Source organism: Channa argus, chromosome 24 (assembly GCF_033026475.1).
Source record: "Channa argus isolate prfri chromosome 24, Channa argus male v1.0, whole genome shotgun sequence".
In the NCBI taxonomy this organism is placed as follows: Eukaryota; Metazoa; Chordata; class Actinopteri; order Anabantiformes; family Channidae; genus Channa; species Channa argus.
The window spans coordinates 8950024-8967494 of NC_090220.1; the positions used below are offsets into that span (position 1 = coordinate 8950024).

General features: G+C 39.2%; 1 protein-coding gene across 3 annotated transcripts in view; it reads right to left on the reverse strand.

Annotated features, from left to right (window-relative positions):
• Positions 1–17471, reverse strand: part of ntm (neurotrimin) — a 438896-nt gene that overhangs the window by 14357 nt on the left and 407068 nt on the right. For all 3 annotated transcript variants that reach the window (XM_067494550.1, XM_067494551.1, XM_067494549.1), the window contains one exon: positions 480–608. In XM_067494550.1, the coding sequence (XP_067350651.1) occupies positions 480–608 (129 nt within the window). The remainder of the gene's footprint in view (positions 1–479; positions 609–17471) is intronic.

The window sequence follows — 17471 nt, forward strand, 5'->3', positions numbered from 1 at the left end:
GTATGCTTGATACTTTAGAATGGAAAATGCAAATGCAGAACACATTGTACGCAATTAAATTAAGATGACAACTAGAAACGGGCCCATATACACACCCCAGTTATTTTATCTTACTGTGCATCAGAAAATTATTAAAAATTGGAGTAAATCTGTGTAGCATATGTAGCATTTATGTAGCATTTAGTACATATTAGGTTTCGACTTATACTGTCATCTTATTGTTGCATTTTCAAAATCATGTTTGTGCACAATCAATTGTTATTAAGGGGGCAAAACTTCAGGTTTTTTTATTTTGACAATAATCACTATGTAGATGATGGAAACTCATAATTTTATGGGACATTTTCACAACAGCCCCAAATTATACCTTTAAGTACTACAGCTGGAACCCTTTTTGGCACATAAAGGATTAAATGATGATTTGATCAAAGCATAGTTCAGCATTATTTAAATGTGTAAATAGTGAGCACTGGACTCACAATTGACGGTAATGTCTACTGTCTGCACATCTGCGTCGATATCATTGACAGCTGTGCATTCGTAAGCCCCTGCTCTCTGTCTGGAGATAGATGGGATTTCCAGGTACTCATCATCTGATGCCAGGTCCCCTGTGAAAGATGACAAGCACAAAGTGAACGATGGTTATTCAGGGTTAATGCGAGTCAACAGCTGTGGTCTGAATTGGTATTTTCACACCGAGTTCCTGCTGGGAAGCAATGGTCACACTGGGGCGTGGAGAGGAAGGTGTTTATTATGAGGGCTGACATTTACTACAATTGCTACAATTATAATTCATCAAGTTATTTGTTCTTTGCTTGTTTTTGACCCAGGATGCACTAGAGTGACAATTATTGTGGCATTTTAAAATTTTAATTATTATTTTGTAAGCTTGAACTTCAACTTCAACGCCAGTCCTGAAATGAAAGATCTCATTTTAGCAGCAACGTCAGGAGTGGTAACAGATGCTGAAAAGTCTGTCAGCAACCTGATCTAGAATGACAAAACAAAATTCACACAGCCACGTCTGTGTCAAAGCTTACACTAGTAAATATCATGACATTTGCCCAATTCTGTCTCTTTCTCTGCTGCTCCTCTATTGTTTCTTTTAACACTTACAAAGCCCAGTTCTTGAGTTTCCTGACATTTTTCAGAGGATGTTACAACACTTGGTGATTAGTGCTTTGTTCAGCCCCCACTCATTATCACTCGTCTGTCAGAATCTTTCCTATCATCCTCTTTTTGTGTGTCTCTCAAGTCTGCAAGTGAACCAGGACAGTTACTGAGATATGAGAGTTGGGGGTGGGGGGCAGCCCAGCTACTTTTTTTGTATCAATTTGACACGCTTGACAAAGATGCTTAATACAGCACTCAACACATAGAACAAAAGACATAATTGACTTCAGGCCTCCTCCCAAGATGTTGGTAGGTGACAGGAATAAATTGCAACGTTGATTCACTTTGCTGGGTTTAGGGAACACGCTGAACTGCACCTGGGAAGGCTGTTCTGGTGAGAAGTGCTCAGTGATCACCTGACGAGGAATATCAGGAGAACTCATATAAGTGTTCCACTCTGTTCCATTTCTGTGCCTCTTGTTCCTTTTCTGCTCGGCCTTCTCTCAAAAGAGGCTACATGTCGTCAATAGAGACAGCAGAGTCACTTAAAGCAGCACTGTAACCCTCTTTGGAGAGTTAATCAAGACAAGGCTGCCAGGTGACGCATTCTGTTAAAGTACTCACATTAAGTCTCAAAGCAGGGAGCAGCATAAACAGCTGTTCTCCATGACACATGAAATCAATGTTTCCCTGTAGTTATTGGCCTAAAAATAAAAACATTCATTAACTGAAATAGATGACAATACTAGCTTTAAGATTACACATATTCACAAGATTGTTTGTATAATGCTTTGTGTGGATGCTTAAAAATAATCATGTCATTGCAGACGTTCAAAGCCCTGCTGTATATCATGACAGGGTCTCCCGCAGTGCTTTGTGGTAAAGGTGCACTACTTGACAGTCAGACTAGGCTCATACCACTATGTGAAAGAAGGTAAGGGGGTTGGCAGATGTGTCATAATGTTAAGACTTTGGCCTCTATTTATTTGATATGCTTGCTGGGGTTTCATCTTCATTTTTACATTTCAAGGTTAGATTAAAATTTTAAACAAATGTATCTGTATTTTTTGCAATTAAAAAAATATAAATACTTCAGCTTTTATATAAATACTGAATACAAAGTAGCTTACGGACACACATTCAACCATTCAAAATTGCGGAATTAGGCTAAAATATAAGGCTCCAAATTGAGAGCCATTTGGGAGCCATAAGAGCTGGTTCTCCTAAGGGAGCTGATCCAAAAGAGAGGAATCTTTGAAAAGAGCTGGACCTCCCATCAGTACCACATATACAAATACATAAAGAGACACTAAAAGGTGGTCACCTCACCCACAGACAAACAGCCACAATCATCAAAGCACAGATTTAAATACTGCCCAGTCATAACACTTAGTAAATACCAATGGTAAACTTAAGCGGCACTTAAAACCTTTAAATTGTTGGTAAAAATAGCTTTTCAATGTAGCTTTACAGTGTACAATATTGTATTTTTTAAGGCTGTCATTAATCTTACTAGTCTAGGATAAAAAACATTATTTCCTCCCTCTCATCATCACACATGGTATAGTCCTAATTGGCAACAAGTGGTGGAGCAAAGGGTGTGTGTGCATTAATGAAAGCACCATCCTCAACTAGGAATTGGCCCTAAAGAGTACAACCATTAGAAATCACAGGAACAAAAACCCAATAAACATTAAAATCAAACCCACAAATAACGTCAGTGTACTAACCAATAATCACAAATACTTCTTACATAACCAAAACTATTAGGAATTAAAAAACACTTTCGCCTAATGGACGATGGTAATAGTGAAGCTCCCTCGCATAGTCTGCATCTGGTTTCAGGCTGGCAACCCATAGTTAACATTACCTTCTATCTCTTATGAAAGTCTTTATCTTATTATCTTATTTTGCCTAAAGTGTACTCTGTGAAGTGCAGAGAATCTTCCGCTTGGGTCCACACAGGACGAGTGTTAACTTCCACATTGGCAGAAGCTTTGTTACAAAGAGCACAGCAAGGACCCTACAGGAACACGTTGGCTAAGAGAAAATTACTGTTCAAAACTCAGAGAAAACAACAATTTTCTTTTTCCAGTCAGTAAAAAATCTTTTTGTTTTTATGCGTTCGGTTTTAAAAAAGTTGTTAAAAACACATTACGGCACCACCGAAGTAATAGAAGTAAGTAAGAAAAGCTTGATTTTTGTTTTATTAGGTGTGTTTACTTTACTTTTTGTTTTCTGTTGAAATATATTGGTTTGGAGATTTTTGGTGAAGTGCCTTATGCATATAGACCCAAAAAAACCTGACTTAACAATTGTAAGTGGTCTGCTTATATAGTACTTTTATCCAAGCCTCTTTACAGCTTTGATTCACATTTACACATGGTTTATAATTGCAATGGATCATTTAGCAGCAGAACAGAGCCACAGAACTTGTAATCTGTGGACAACCGCTACCTACAGACCTGTAACCAATGTAAACATTGTACAGAGTTGCGTTGCACACATGTAAAACACATTGGGACATCTGAAGTGTTTTCACAGGAGAAACTCTACTTGATTTTAGTGATTTTGGTGCATACAGGAGGCACAACATGATAGAAAAATTATTCTTAAAAAAAGTGTTTAGTTTACAGGAGATCTGAAAAAGACAACTGATAGAAACCGTATTAACACACGGGTCCATTCCCAAAATTTAAGTCCTCACGATAATTCAGGACTGACAAGCGAGCTTTACGCATTGAGCGCAGACACATAATCCAGATTCGGTACTAAGGGGCTTGCAGGATAAAGTCTAGATAAATTGGGGAGAATTTCACTCAGACAAGGAAGTCTCCAGGATCAAATCCCAGCCCAGTGCTAGCTCTAGAGGGGCTAACTTTGGGTGCCCACTGCTCCCCCCAAGTTTAAAGGATATAATGATACAATATAAATTAGTCCCAAGTCTACCACTAAATGTTACTTTTAATTTCCATTTACAATTTATATTTATTTTTGGCACTAAAGAATAATGTGCAGCTATATGTGCATTCATATTATATTAGGCAGCTATTAATGGAGTGACTGTGGCTCAGGTGGTAAAGAAGTTATCCTCCGATCCAAGGGTTGTTGGTTCAATCCCCGGCTCCTCCTGTCACATGTCACAAGTGTCCTTGAGCAAGACCCTGAACCCCAACTTAGTTGCTCACAGTGAGTGTTGGCTAGGCGCATAGCAGCGGTGCGTAAAAGGGGGAATGAGAAGCAGTGTAAAGCACTTTGGGTACCAAGCAGGTAGAAAAGCATTATGTAAGTGCAGACCATTCACCATTAAGGGTCAGGTTTGCAGGTTTCCCCTTACACAATGTTTCAATGTAACTGTTTAGTAAGTCTGAATTCCCAGTAAGCTTTGGCAGCACCTCCAACTACAACACAAATTTAATCATATTGTACTACAAAATTCCAGAAAAGGTTCATACTGCATCTTTAACCTAATCCAAGTATTTTTTATGTTGAACACTACACTACTTTTTTTTTTTTGTGTAACCATGATGATGGAGGTTTAGTACTGAGCCCACTGAGTTGACAGTAGGAGGAGGAGGATTAACGTGGGTCCAATGACAAACTGTTAACAGTCATTTAATGGGCCGAAAATATTTGAAGCAGGTCAGTTTATTTTTCAATCAATCATTTTGGAAAGAACAGAGAAATTATGTTGTCAATATCGACTTATGTGTGTTTCTCTAGAGGGCATGGACAAACTACATAATTTGATGTTTTATTTGGAGCCAATTATGGACTTGTCAATCCTATTATGTCTCGATAACCTTATTATCTTTGGAATACAGTGCACATTCTCCCTCACCTCACCACTGGAGTGATTGATCTCAGGTCTGTTTTGCAAAAGAGATGTTGATCCCAGCAAGAAATTGAAAATAACTTCACAACCACATTACCAAACCAGTCTCTCTGCCTCCTTCTCTATATTTACACCCACATTGTTAAACCAGAATCATCATTTGCAGTTTTTCTGAGCCTGCGCTGCAGTAAATCATGTCCTTCATGTCAGGCATACCCTTTATTTTGTCATATTATTGTCTTTCATTTCACACACTGCTCCTCCACCTGCATCCACAGTCTTGACTGGCTCAGTACCAGAGGTTGCAAACCTTTAAATAAAGTAAAGTGCCTGTTTTGGGGTTTTTTGCCCAATTATCTGGCAATTAGAAATCAAGTAATAAATCACTATTTTCTTGTTGGTCTCTCCTCCTGTGGTCACACTGCTGAGCCTCTTCATGTGTTGATGCTGTCAGTTTGACCGCCAATGCCCCAACTGTGCAACTGAAGCCAATAAAAACAGCAAGTTCCATATGCCAAAGAATGAAGCTCTTCTTTCTGTGTACTAGAGGGAGAACAAATGTTGTCTCAGCAAAAACAAAAGAGTTCACAGGACACTTCAGTAACCACTACACAGCACTACCAACCTTTGAAAAATGCGCAAAGAACTCCTCATTATAGCATTCCTACATCTGAAATGGTGTGTGTTAACTAAGACCAACAAAATGAGCAACAGCACGACTACTGACATTTCGACAGTTTGCAGATTTAGTTTCCATCCATCGGGGGGCAAAATACATTCTTCCTACCTCTACAAGTCAGCTGCCTTTCTAATTTTTGACTCTTTGTTAAAGATGACTGCTTGGTTTGTGACCAAGTCATTAGTGAGACAGAACCGTGTCCTGCACTGCCATCAAAGTGACATGGCGGGACATTGGGGAGACCACACGGGAGATGGTGGTCAGGAGAAGAAAGCAAAAAGAGCGAGGATGTCTCAGGAGAGGCCGGCAGAAGATAATGTACCCTTTCTGTGTCCCTGAAATTCCATCCTCCAGCTCAAGGGCAAAGAAGAAAAGGGGTTAGGAAATAGAAAAAGGGAGAAAGATATTTGCGCGCAGGGCAAGAGGAACAGGTTCAGAGGGGGTGGGGGGTGGGGGGTGGGGGGTGGAGGGAGACCAGATGCTTGAGGCATTTAAGGAGAGGGAGCAAGGGGATATAGTAGGGTAGATTTTAAATTGATGAGTCCAAGCAAGGGGCAGGAGAAAGAAATAGAAGCAGAATAGTTGGAGCAGTCAAAATACAGAAAAGCACATATAACCGCACAGAGAGTGGGAATGAAGATCCTGTTACTGCTGTTGTCTTGAGAGGAAGGCTAGTCAGAGTGAAATGTTTTGAAGAGGAAACAAAGCTTTTGTTAGACACACACTGTAGAAGAATCCTTATTTAAAAGAGGTTCAAGAAGACAATGAAGGACAGCAACTGACTGCTGCTGCACTGCAGCTTGAGTGTTAAACTGGGCCTCTGTTGCTGCTGCTGTGTGGGGTGAATACGGTATATAGATAGTTATTTTTCCACTGATTATCAGCCTTCGGCGTATGGAATTTCTTAATGTGCCAAGCTTCTTTTGATGCATCATCCCCTATGAAGGAAACAAACATGAAAGGAGTGAGCAGTAAACAGAATCACACAAGCTCGAGGTTCTACGTATGAATGCAGTGTAACAGGGCAGCTTTACTTCTATTGAAAAGGCTTGCAAGTGAAAAGAATCTGTTGTGACAGAACAGTTTAGATTTAACTTGTCAATAGCATACGTATTTTTGAGCATTCCATATAAAAGCATACAGCTGCTACAACCATCCCTTGGACCACAATCTGTTTTGTATTTCACTTATATTGTACCTGAGGCAAAAAAGCCCCATATTAATAACATTAATGCCACATTAATAATAAATAGATGCACAACATTTGGAAGTGGTCAGCCTCACAATGTGATCAAGGTCAAAAAGCATGATCACATGCTGTTACTGCTGTTAAGAGGTCAATGAAGTTTACTCACTGTTGCCAGGTCCTGCAAACTAAATAGCTGTATACAACCTCTAGAATTATATTGTACACAGTCAGTGGTGACTGAAAATTTGGTTGTTTTCCATTAAAGATTACTGACACCATTAGCAAAAAATAACTGACCAGGCTGGTTTCAAATCAGCTGTTCACTGTGGTGAAAAAGACCAAGAGATGTAAAATTTAGGGCTTTTTAGAATCATTGATCAAACATCATACAAAACTCTAATACAATAATTATGCTGTAGATTAATTGTCTATGTAAAGTAGACATAAACATATGTCAATATGAGTATATAAAATATTATAAGCAATACTGTCTCCTCTAAAACTCTGGGGGTGTGTCTGGGGAAGCACGAATGGGTACCCACATCCTCATAACATGGTTCCATCCTGTTACAGCTGTGGACTTAATGTGTAACTTGTTTGGTTTAGTTATGTTTGGTGTGCCTGTTTTTGTGTGAGAGTGAGCATCCGTCTGCTGAGCAGATCTCTGTATGAGAATCTAGGTCACCAAGCCTGATTGGCTGCCTCAGGATTAGAAGCCCACCAGCCACTGGTGTTTCCTGCACTTGCTCAAGTTTAAAAAAGGTGGTTCCCAACAGCCAGGGTGGCAATTCTGACAGCAGCATCTGGTTCTTTTTCCCAGGCCTTCAAGTATTTTAATTGATAGCGTTTATTAGAATTTTGGATTGTTGGATGTTGGTTAATAGTTTGGGATTTATTATATATTTTGTAAATCCTATAGTTATCATCCCTTCTGTCATGTAAGTGTACAGTAAATAATGTTGAAGCTGTAGGGGGTGACTGCCATTTTGTTTAACACTGTTAAGTTTCCAGTTTGGTTAGGAAGTCAGATTTAGTGAATGTCGTTAAAGTTGTTTAATTGTTTCACATTAGGGATTAAGCGTGATTGATACTCATGTCACAAATTTTACATATTAGTCCCATTGTGCCACCTTAACCAAGTGCTGTGAAAGTCTAAGCACACCCATTAAAAATGATTAACAAAACTATAAAATTAAAAAAAAAAAAAGGTTGTTGTCTCTTTCTTCACAATATCAGACATTTTACAGACTACTGTACCAAATTTACGTATATGTTTAGTACCAACATACATTATTTACTTCTTTCTATGTAATTTAAATTAACATCATATGCTGTATTATGCTCATAGAACGCATACAGTAATCCAGTGGAAAATGTTTTGCTACAAAAATGGATTTCCAATTGCTGTTATATAGACATGTAGGCTAAGGAGGCAGGTCTGTACAAAGCTGTTGGTGTCTGAACACAGAAGCCCAGGGTTTCTGTTGGCACCAATGTTAACATACTCACTGCATTATTAGATGCACAGAGCAACTGAATAACTGCATTAAACGGATGGTTATTACAGCTGGAATTAAAGCAAACTTAGCTAATTTACATAATATTGTTTTGTCTTTTAAATCTAGTCTATACATTACATTTAGCAACAATATCAATTTGTCAGTGTGGTTTTTATACAGCCAAGAAACAAGGCTATTTATAGCATTCACACAATTTAATAAATGCAACTAAGCATAATAAATCCATATGTAGTAGATGTATCCTTAACAAGAGCAACACAGACATCAACAACTTATTAAAAGCATAAATGCTAGACTTTTTAAGTGAAGCAAAAAGAGTGAGTCCAACCTCTGAATAGTCAGGCAGTTTTGCAGTTAACAGCGTAGGTAGCTGTGATAATGACAAGTGAAAAAAACAAAGAAACAAACACAAAAAAAGACACAGAAAGTGAGTTTCTTTGTTTAAGGAGTTCAGGAATAGTAACTAATAAGAGGAGTCAGTCTGTTGTTTTGCTGGAGAGCAGAGTGTGCTCTCCAGTAACATTACAGCCTGTTAAAAACAGTAAACGTGCCTTTTCTGCTAATGCTGCAATCCACAAGATCAACAGTGATAACCATGGTAACTACAGCTGAAGATTCAGAACATAGAGACACATAGTAAAATAAAATAAAAAAACACAATTACATGGTATTGCAGAATGTCAGTTCTTCCTCTTCCCTTCACAAGGGTCAAAGAGATTCCAATCTACTAACTCTACGAACTCCATCAACTCCAACTTCAAATGAATATTTCCAAGCAGCCAAGGCTGTGCTAATCTGCAAACTTTTATTGCTCCTAGGCCAAATTCAATCATGTGCATGTTCATTTCAGCTGCCTTAATGCAGCAGGGCGTCAGCTGGCCACCTGGGCTGGCAAACTTTGCAGTCAGGTTGTGTGGGGATGTGGAAGATACTGAGGATCACTTCTGATCCGCCACAAGCCCCTAAAGCCATCTATCTATCAAAGGTAAGGGGGAGCTAGGTCATGACTGTGTGAGTGCCCCAGCCTCAGCCACAGCCTGAAATCATCAATCTTTATGCACGCAAGCGTAAGCAGACTCACACTCGCACACACACACACACACACGCACACACACACACACAGACAGCAGTTTTATTTATTTAATTCACTCTTTTTAACACCCCGGAGTGCTTGCAATAGCTGGGCCCACACTGAATGGCCCCGGGCTGGAAGTGAGTTGCTCTGCAGCTGGGAGATACTGGAACTGAAGTTTGGACTTCAGCAAGCGCTGGGACATTTTCTGCTCTGCTGTTCTCTAACCCTCCCTCCCTCCCTCCCTCTCTCAGGGTGACAACTTTGCAATGTCTATATGTACACTTACCCAGCTTCCTTATCAGGCCCTCAGCCAATACTAGAGATGAAACTGACAAAAAAAGGTAAATAAAAAATAGCTTCTAGAATTCAGCACATTGATAGTGAACAATTTGAAAGAAATACATATGAGAAACAAATGAAAAAGACTGATTCATTGTCTTTTATCTTGCAAGAAAAAACATCTGAACGACGGCTTCTAGAGATAATGCTAGTCGATTTGCATTTTTATCCCACACTCAACTAAAAGCCAAAATACGTTCCTGAATTGTAGTTATGTTGGTGCCTGCAAAAAACGATCTTTGCTATGAATTTAAATGTACTTTCTCAAATATGGACTTTAAACAGATAAATAAACATAAGCAACCAGTCACTGCACCCATTTTGATCACGAAGAGCCCTGATATGAGCACTGAATAAAGATTGCCTTTGAACCAGGGCTGCTGCTCTTTAAAAGTGGCTTGTTTTACAAGTTTGCATCCCGTTAGATGGCATTTTAATGTAAGAGGATGTAATCTTGGCACTAAACCTTACATAATAAAAACGCACCATCAGTTAGTACAAATTTCATTATTTGAAGTAAAAAAACTAATCAGAGGGCATATATACAAAGGTTATAGTAAAATAATGCAAATTACCAAAGTGCAAAAGCTTGCATCCAAATTGATTAATAAAAATCAACTTGAATTAATAATGTACTATGTAACATTATGTTGATGAATAAACATATTTTTTGTTTTATAGTTTTCTAGTTCATAATAAGGGCATGCAAACTTTTGCACCCAGCTGTATCTCTTTTTAGCAGCTTGCCTAATGCCATTAACTTACAAACTGCTATATATAACTCTGCTATATTCTCTGAGGTTTTGTCTGAATAAAAGCTTCTGTATCTTAAACTGCATCATCAGTTTTCCTTATTAGCCTATAACCTGCTTCCTTTAGTCATCACTGTTGCATCACTGCAAAACCACACTATAGAGGGAAAACTTAGGATTGACATACAGTTCATATGGAAATTCATATGGACACACTTGGAATATTCAGTAAACATTAAAATATATAAACATTATATATTTTAATTACTAAATTTGTATTTTACTGTATTAGGCTCAATGTTAAGGTAGAGAAGTGGAGCCTAATCAGACAGGACACATTTTATCAGCCTGGGTTGGCTTTTTTGTAATATTTTTCATTGCCATCTGCTTTTGAGTTGTGATGTGCTTACATTCAACTCTACATGGAAATGCACGAGACATCACTAGTTTTATTTTTCATTGTTCAATCAGATCAATTGAGAGAGTTGATGATTGACAGCAAACCAAGCTGTCCTGGCCCATCCTAAAATAAGTCATGAAGTGAATATCAGAGTACTCTCCACCTGTCTGTTTTGTAAATGGTTAGAGAAATAATGATAATAATAAATAAATTTTTTTAAATAAATGTTTAGAGATATTTAGCTAACTAACAGCCTTTACTTAGGGGCTCAGCTGAGAACTGATTCAAGATTCAACGATTTTATTGATCCCACAGGGAAATTGTGTCACCTTGTTACAGCTGCTCTCCGTAGAAAAGTAGAAAGAAAGGAAAATAACATTCACCCAACCAAGACAATAAACAAATACAAACTACTGATCAATAAGTAAAAAAACCAAGCGAGAGTAAAAATAAGTGAAATAAAAATGATAAATGAAATTACAAAAATAATAATTGTCTATTTGGGGATGAGTTGGACAATTTAATGGCCAATGGGAGAAAGGATCTCCTGTGGCATTCTGTGGAGCACTTGACTGTCTCTGGCTGAAAGTGCTCCTCTGTGCAGGCAGCACACAGTGGAGTAGTCGGGAGGGATTGTCCAGGATTGGGAGGAGTTTGGACAACATTCTCCTCTCAGGCACAAGATGCAGAGGGTCCAGCTCCTCTCCCAGAACAGAAACAGCTCTCCTAAGGGGCTGCCTTTGAACCAGGGGCTTGTACACACTTAGAAGGTGGATTAGGTTGTGATCAGACCTGCCCATGGTCAGAAGAGCTGTATGCCTCTTTAATATTTGAGTACATCAGGTCCAGTGCCTTCTTCTTCATACTGTGTGAAGGCGGGGAGGGTCTTGGAGAGGGTTGCATATTTAGTCACCTGAGATCATAAAGAGGGCGTCAGGATGTCGGGTCTGGAGTCTGGCGGCAACCGAGTGTATGACGTAGCATGCGTCGTCTGAGGAGACAGAGGGATGAATATAGACGGCGATTAATATGGCGTGTGAGAAATCTCTGGGCATTAGTAAGGACGTACGCCCACCGCCAAGTTCACTGTCCGGGCAACAGACTCTTTCTTTCACAGTAACATGACCAGTGAGACACCACCTGTTGTTGATGTCCATGACAGGCCCCCTCCTTTCCGCTTTCCTCTCTCCTCCGATCCGCCCGGACTGTGCTGAAGCCGTTATTACTGATGCATGTGTCGGCTATACCGTCCCGCAGCCATGTTTCCGTGAAACACATTATTCTACACTGTCGAGAGATATTTTCCTTCCTCACCAGTGCAGTCAACTCGTCCACCTTGTTCTCTAGATGTGGAGATACGGCTGGACTCTTCTCTCCCTCGCTCGCCTGTTTTCTTTTCCACTCCTCCGCTTTTTACCAGCTCTGCGATCTCTCCCTGTTTGCTTTCTTATTCCTTTGGATGTCCGAAATGTAAATTCACGGTGCCGGTCTGCTGCAGCCCGATCAGCTGTTCCCGACTGCAAACAAAGGAGCGGCTCCAGCTCCATGCAGCAGTTGCGCGCTGGTCACAGCTTGAAGAAGAAAAAGTTCCGCGATGATAAAAACAAAAATAAAAACTCCATCCAACCACATGATCAGAGAGGGTAAGCTTTACACAACAAACTCGATACTTTACTATGCTAATATACTACACTAAAATATGAAAAACGAAGAATAAATTAAAATGAAAGGAGAGCAATTGCAACAGGCTGCGGCTGGGACCGCGCCTGCGCATAGTCGACCATGGATCAACGGTTCCCTAAAGAAATAATAGGTTAAAGAAATAATACAATACAAGATTTTGGTCCGTTTTGGACCTTTCAACATAAAAACGGCAGTGTGATAGGCCTCGCTTTTTCTAAACTAAACTAATACCTCAGTGATGACTAAATAACATAATCTCCTCTCTGTATAAAGCAGCACAGTTTACTGAATCAACTCCTCTCGGTGTTTGAACACAAACTGGGTCTTACCGTCATTATGAAGGCTGATATACTTCAGTACTGTTATAAACTTATTTATACAATTATACAATTGAATGAAAAATCATTGATTCACATTTACAACAGCAAATTTAAATAAAAATGTAGAACTTAAACAATAAAGTGTCCGGAATGAATCAGAGGTGAAAATTTGAGAAGAATGGTAAATGGTAAATGTTCTGCACTTATATAGCGCTTTTCTACCTATTGGCACTCAAAGCACTTTACACTGCTTCTCATTCACCCATTCACACTCACAATCACACACACACACACTCACACACCGATGGGGGAGCTGCTATGCAGCTGGCCAACACTCACTGGGAGCAACTAAGTTGGGGTTCAGTGTCTTGCTCAAGAACATTCTGACAATTGACCGGAGGAGCCGGGGATCCAACCAAAAACATTGTCTGATTGTTTTTTTAAACACGGATTGAACCAACAACTGCGAGATTGGTGGACAACCGCTCTACCTTCCTGCGCCACAGTTGAACATAAAATCAGTTGCTATCACTGATCCTTCTCCTCCTCTGTTTGCTGCTGACGGGGACTCTCTGCTGACAGCTAAATCTGCTACAGGGTCCTTCCTGGTTTGGGGTTACAGCTATAGTGTATGTACACTAATGTACTCCTACTAATTAGAGATTAACCTACAAGCATGGGGTAGGTGGGAGACTCCAGGTGGAGCTGAAATGATCACTTTTCTGCAGGTTTTCATTTCGTTATATATATATATATATATATATATATATATATATATATATATATATATATATATATATATATATATATATATATGGGGTTTGATAAATTAGTAGTAGAGCATTGGGTTGGGATGCAGAAGGCCGTTTGAATTCCACCCCACCAGCTGTGGCCCCGCCCATCCACCAAGGGCAATCTTGGTGCCGGTCCCAATCCTGGATAAAAATGGGAGGGTTGTGACAGGAAGGGCATTCAGTGTAACACATGGCAAATCAATGTATGGAACATGCTTCGCTTTGGTGACCCCTGAAGTGAACTCAAAGTACAAATAATTATTTATATTATTTACCATAAAATGTGCACATTCTAAGGCTGTTTTCTTTATTGTTCCCAAAATTGTCCCAGATTCCAAATCTATGTGTCCTATTTTATTGTCACCGGGACAATGTGAACCATATGGTCCAGGTGTTAAATTGTCCTGTCTCCAGTCCAGAACTGTCACCCACTGAAAACCTTTGGAGCATAAAGCTCCAAAGGTTTTCCGCTCCAAAGGTTCAAAGGTTTGTCAAATTTGACAAATTGATTAAGTCCAATATCAAAATGTTCTTCTTCCGAGAAGAAAAATGTTCTTCTGAGTTTCAACATTTGATATGTTTTTCCGTTAACAATAAAATAAACATGTTTGAAATGATTTCCAAATCATTGCAAAGAGGCATTTTTTTCTTTACATTTAAACAGCGTCCCACCTTTTCTGGAAATAACAATTGTTCATTTCTCTCTGTTACATATGGTTAAGCAGTTGAAGGAGCTCATGAAAAGTCTACTGGCCTAATGTAGTGTACTGAAATACAACATATAATTTCGCTCATGGATGAATCAGCTTCCTCAATCCAACATCAACATGTATTTACAGGCAATTATAATAGATTGCACATTTAGGAGTTCTGAGGAAAAAAGGCTCTGTTGTTCACATTAGAGCAGGAAGTTAGGCAGCAATGAAACCAGCTGTTGGATCCAGTTAATGAGATTTCACAGCAATAGCTCCCAGAGAGAGCTGAGCTGCTCAGGCCCACGCCTCACAAACAGTTGTTACCACCCCTCCATCCCAGCACTCAATTCCATCAGACCTTTGTCTGTCTGTCTACCTCCCTAATTCACTATTTACCTAATTAAGAACAAAAAAATACAAGGCTATTGATTGGCTGCTCAGTGTAAAGCTTAAATGAGGCGTTGTTTCCTAATTAGATATGATTTTTCACTGCCTTCACATAGGCATTAAACTGTCATGTACACTAATCAGCCACAACATTATTACCACCTGGTGTTTTGAATATTAAGGTGGACAGGAGTAACCATGGGTACTCTGACCCATCTGCAGCCGCACAGCCCCACGCAAAACAAGCCGTGATGTACTGTGTGTTCTAACAACTGTTGATCATGGCCAGCATGAATCACGGTCATGGGGGGGCTGAATCATTGACACTCACATTACAGTGCCTTGCAAAAGTAATTTATACCCCTTGAACTTTTTTATGTTTTGTTACGTTACAACAACAAATATAAATGTATTTTATTGCAATTTTATGTGATAGACTGACACAAAGTGGCACATAATTGTGAAGTGAAAGGGAAATGATAAATGGCTTTCAACAGTTTTTACAAAAAAATAATTGTATTGAGCCCCTAACTAAAATCCAGCTGAACCAATTGTCTTTAGAAGTCACCTAATTAGTAAATAGAGTCCACCTGTGTGTAATTTAATGTCAGTATAAATACACCTGAGAATCCAATTGAGAATCTGTGACAAGACTTGAAAACACAGATGCTCTCCATCCAATCTGACTGAGCTTGAGCTATTTAGCAAAGAAGAATTGGCAGAAATTTCATTCTCTAGATGTGCAAAGTGGGAAGAGACATACCCCAAAACACTTGCAGCGATAATTGCTGCAAAAGGTGTTTCTACAAAGTGTTGATTTAGAGAGGCTGAATACAAATGCACATCACACTTTTCAGAAATTTATTTGTAAAAAAGTTTGAAAACCATTTATCATTTTTCTTTCACTTCACAATTATGTAACACTTTGTGTTGGTCTATCACATTAAAACACATTAAAATACATTTACATTTGTGGTTTAGAGTCAAAGCATAAAACTGAGTTGTTAGCTAGATAGCTGCTCAAATGCAAGTAATGCTGTGTTGAAACAGGTTTAGCTTTTGGTACAGTAAGTAGGACATGTTTGAATGTTGGAGTAGTCAGTATGACAGCACGTGGAAGCATGAGAAATATCATAGCGATGTTTACTGTAAACTAAATTTGGGAAGCATTTGGGTAATTGGGGCTTCCTAATGTTACTTTATATATTAAGCCAAATATTGGTTCATGAGGACATTTTGCAAAAGTAACTAAAAAAAGTTAGTACCTTAGAAAGTAATGTTATAACTGTGAACAGTAATTAATAATATGCAATATACTACTTTTGAATAGTAAATCCCTCAACATTGTTGAACAAATAATGTGTTCCTTTTTTATTTGCTCCCAGAACTATAACTCCTCTTAATTTTCGTCAGCTGGTTTTTGTTGTTTCATTAGAGGTGTTTGTTTACAATCAATCATGCGCAACTTGCAACGGATTAGAGTTGGGGTCCTCTTAGGGAGGTCTGCAACTGGTAGTGTCGTTGCAAACTTTGCACACAGTCAGTGCTGTACATAGTTTAACTGCTGTCAGGCCTCGGGGGCCGCCTACTGGCCTGGGGTGCCAAGCAGTTGCCTGCCTTGAATGCATGGAGCGCCTCTGCCTCCATCTCGTGTTCAACACCATGATGTGGTCAAAGTGCCAGGACGGAGTGACCTTGGAAAGGCTGGTACAGTGGCAGCATATGGTAAGTGGTTGACAGTAACTTGTAAATCTTTTTTTTTTTTCCTTTTTTCAACCCACCATGTCTAAAAACAGCCCAGGGCAAAGCGCCTACAGCAAACAACTTCACTGACATCAGATATTCCAACATCAGCTACAATATGATTAATATTTATTTCACAAGGCAGTCATAGGCAAACCAAATGCACAGATTAAAGTACTTTATAGTCTGTTCAAATACAGTTCATCCAATGGTTGGACGTAGACTGTGAATATGCAAGGTGAGCCAATGGATTCTAATGCGCATACTACTGTTGTTTGCCCACATGAAGCAGCAAGACAAAATTCTCCAGAGACAAAATGCATCACTGCCTTTGACTGAGTCAGCAGCCTCACTCATCTGACTCCCTGCTGGTAAACACTCCATCTCCTCATTTACTCATCATGCCATTTGTACAGCTGCTGTATGAATATACAACAGAATGTGACAATGAGATAAATATCAAATCAACATTTGGCGATAGCATCACACAGTAAGTATCAATAACCTATTGTAGTTGTAAGTGCAGCAGTAGATAATCAGCCTATTTGTCACACAGTTATCGATGCCTTTTCATAGGATCTACAAGAACCTGGACTTGTCAGTTTTGTCTACCATGTCCACATACAATAATTAACAATAAAAGTCTATCATAAGTCCCCACTTCCACCTTCATGACTGTTGCTCTGCTGAAGGGCAATAAGAGGCAGCAGGCTCGAGCTAACAACCTAGAAGTGACTGCTACAACCTTGTGGGGTTTTGTTCCAACATATCACGTCAACACCAGTATAACTGTTTAAAAAAAAAAAGAACAAAACAGAAACAACAATAGGAAAGATTTGAGAAAAATCAAGTATTGAACTTGACCTTCAGTTTGTGCCATGGGCAGCAGAATATGCTGATTTTAACTGATATACTGATGTCACTGAACCCTTCTTGGGCTTCTGGAG